Below are 2,500 nucleotides of genomic sequence, written 5' to 3'. Positions count from 1 at the left end.
ATGTCATTACCATTCCACGAAATTAGCAAGGAGACTAAAGGTCAGTGTAAAATTTTCCAGCTGGCTGGAGCCTCTCTGCTGAGATTTGGGACTATGGGGAAAAAAAAAAAAAAAATTCTGGCAGCAACAGAATAGCAACTTACTTGAAGTCCTGTTGGTTGAAAACATTGCCTCCTTCATTATTGCTGTTGTTGTTGCTTCACTGGGGGCTACACCTGTTTAACCATAGGGGCAGTCAATAGTCAGCAACTGGCTTTGTATTTAAGGAAATAGACTTTTGCTGAAGTCTGGTAGGACAAGAAGTTAGTCCTAAGTAACATTGCAGTAGATTATTAGATAACCTCTAACAGCATCCTCTAATTAGAGTTCTTATGATACAATTTCATCCTGTAATTAGTTGAGATTGGCTGCTTCCTTTTGCAGCTTATTAGTGGCAACACAGCTGTAGAAGTGAAACCACTCTCATTTGTCAAACCTTTTTAAGTCTTTTTCTCTTGTCTCTACCTTTTTCCTGCCCTTCTCTTGGGCCTTTGCAGCTAAATCTGGTGTCTAGTGTCACCATGTCGAAGAACATGTTGGAGACATCCCCACAGAGCTTACCTCAAACCCCTACCACACCAACGGCCCCAGTCACCCCGATTACCCAGGGACCCTCAGTAATCACCCCAGCCAGTGTGCCCAATGTGGGAGCCATACGAAGGCGACATTCAGACAAATACAACATTCCCATGTCATCAGGTAGGATATCAATGCTCAGTAGAGCTCTTTTACTTTGGGAGAGGAAAACTATAGCTGAAGCAACTGTACATGAGCCATTCCAGAGCACATGGAAACTCAAGTCATGATTTATGGAGTGATCATTGTTTTATTCCTGGTAAATGCGGATAGGGGCGATTCCCTAAGCACATCGTGATGAATTGTTCTGAGGGGTTGTTCAGGAAAGCAAGCTCTCCCCATTAGAGACACTGAGAGATGTGTTGTCAGGACAGCCCATATTATCACCTCAATTCAATGAGATCCTTTGATCTCGGAGGGAAGACGGTAGCCATGCAACATCTGCGAGTAATGCCGTAGGAGAAGAGCCATTTAAAAGGACAGATAGGAAGCACCATTGCCCTATGCAAGACAGTGCAGGCTTTACAGGCATCAGTCTTTGTCAAGGTGCTACCTAATGAAATCCTAGCAGAGGTCCTGATGCCTACATGCCACTTTGCTTAAGATGTGTCTGAGAGGCACAGTTGGCACTGAACACGAATTTACCTTCTCTCTCTCCCTACTCCCTCCCACCCCCAACCCCTCACCCCTGCCCTGGGGGCATCTGGATAATCACAGTCACACATTGTAACTGTGATTAGCCCAGAGCCCCCTTTGTACAAAAAGTGAAGTTATTTTCAACATGGGCGCTTGTGAGGGTTTTGTGTTTCCTTTGTTAGAGGGCCATAGATGCCGAGAGATGATCCTGGTATGCTTTATGAAGTATTAGATGAGAAAAGCAAAGATTATGGCAGGGGGGCGAAAGTCCATGTAAGAACTTGCCTAAACCACCCACTTAAAAGAGGACCTGGCTGTTGGAAAAAATCCTCAGGCCAGCTGGTTGCACGGTTCCTGAAGTACCGCCAACAACTAGGGACGCTTCATTTGCACTTCACGTCAGAAATGGCCTTTTCCATAAAATTCAATTCCACTGTCATGCTTTGTGCTTTCACTAGTCAGTGGCTCTCTCACTGAATCACTTCACCAGTACTAGGGGAAAATATGAAAAATCAATGATACGCAATGGGAATTATTAGCAGAATTAACACCTAGTTTTTATTTTTATAGAGATTGCCCCAAACTACGAGTTTTATAAAAATGCAGATGTCAGACCTCCATTTACTTATGCAACTCTCATAAGGCAGGTAAGTAGAAGGAAAATTAACTTTGCCTGATTAAATTAAAATTCATAAATGCTTAAGAAAGACTTGGATGAGAAAGTGTCATCTAGCCTAGTTAGTAAACCATTATTTTATGTCACTCTGTATCTTGTCTCATTTCAGGCTATCATGGAGTCATCTGACAGGCAGTTAACACTTAATGAAATTTACAGCTGGTTTACACGGACATTTGCTTACTTCAGGCGGAATGCAGCAACTTGGAAGGTAACTACTTGTGCAGCGGTTTGGAGATGCCTGGCGCAGTTCCTTCCAGAGAGCACCAGGAACATTTATTTACATGACATAAGCAGATTAGTATCTGCTTCCCCTCTTTTTAACCTGCCTCTTGAATGGAATGAATTCCCTCTCTCAAAATGACAAGTGAAAGAATAATTTTGCCTCTGATATAGTTTTCTAATTTGGTGCAATTAATAGCTGAGGCTTGGCAGAGAAACGAGGGCCTGACACACTAATTACAGTGTGAGCACTCAATCATCGACACCTTTGTTAGTCGCACGATATTACTTTTTCTCTTGCATATTATTGGCTAATTAGTTTGAAAAATGTCTGTTTGGCTTGTGCAACAA

The 2,500-nt window shown here is 42.7% G+C and overlaps 1 protein-coding gene across 1 annotated transcript in view; it reads left to right on the top strand.

Moving 5' to 3' along the window:
• The window catches only part of FOXP2 (forkhead box P2), a 524,445-nt gene that overhangs the window by 489,265 nt on the left and 32,680 nt on the right, over positions 1–2,500 (top strand). Inside the window, exons 13-15 of the mRNA XM_060156819.1 lie at positions 537–738; positions 1,822–1,898; positions 2,037–2,138. Of these exons, the coding sequence (XP_060012802.1) occupies positions 537–738; positions 1,822–1,898; positions 2,037–2,138 (381 nt within the window). The remainder of the gene's footprint in view (positions 1–536; positions 739–1,821; positions 1,899–2,036; positions 2,139–2,500) is intronic.

Source organism: Lagenorhynchus albirostris, chromosome 8 (genome assembly GCF_949774975.1).
Source record: "Lagenorhynchus albirostris chromosome 8, mLagAlb1.1, whole genome shotgun sequence".
NCBI classification, from domain to species: domain Eukaryota; kingdom Metazoa; phylum Chordata; class Mammalia; order Artiodactyla; family Delphinidae; genus Lagenorhynchus; species Lagenorhynchus albirostris.
The sequence above is the reverse complement of the archived record's forward strand: the minus strand, read 5'-3'. Positions and strand labels throughout refer to the sequence as shown.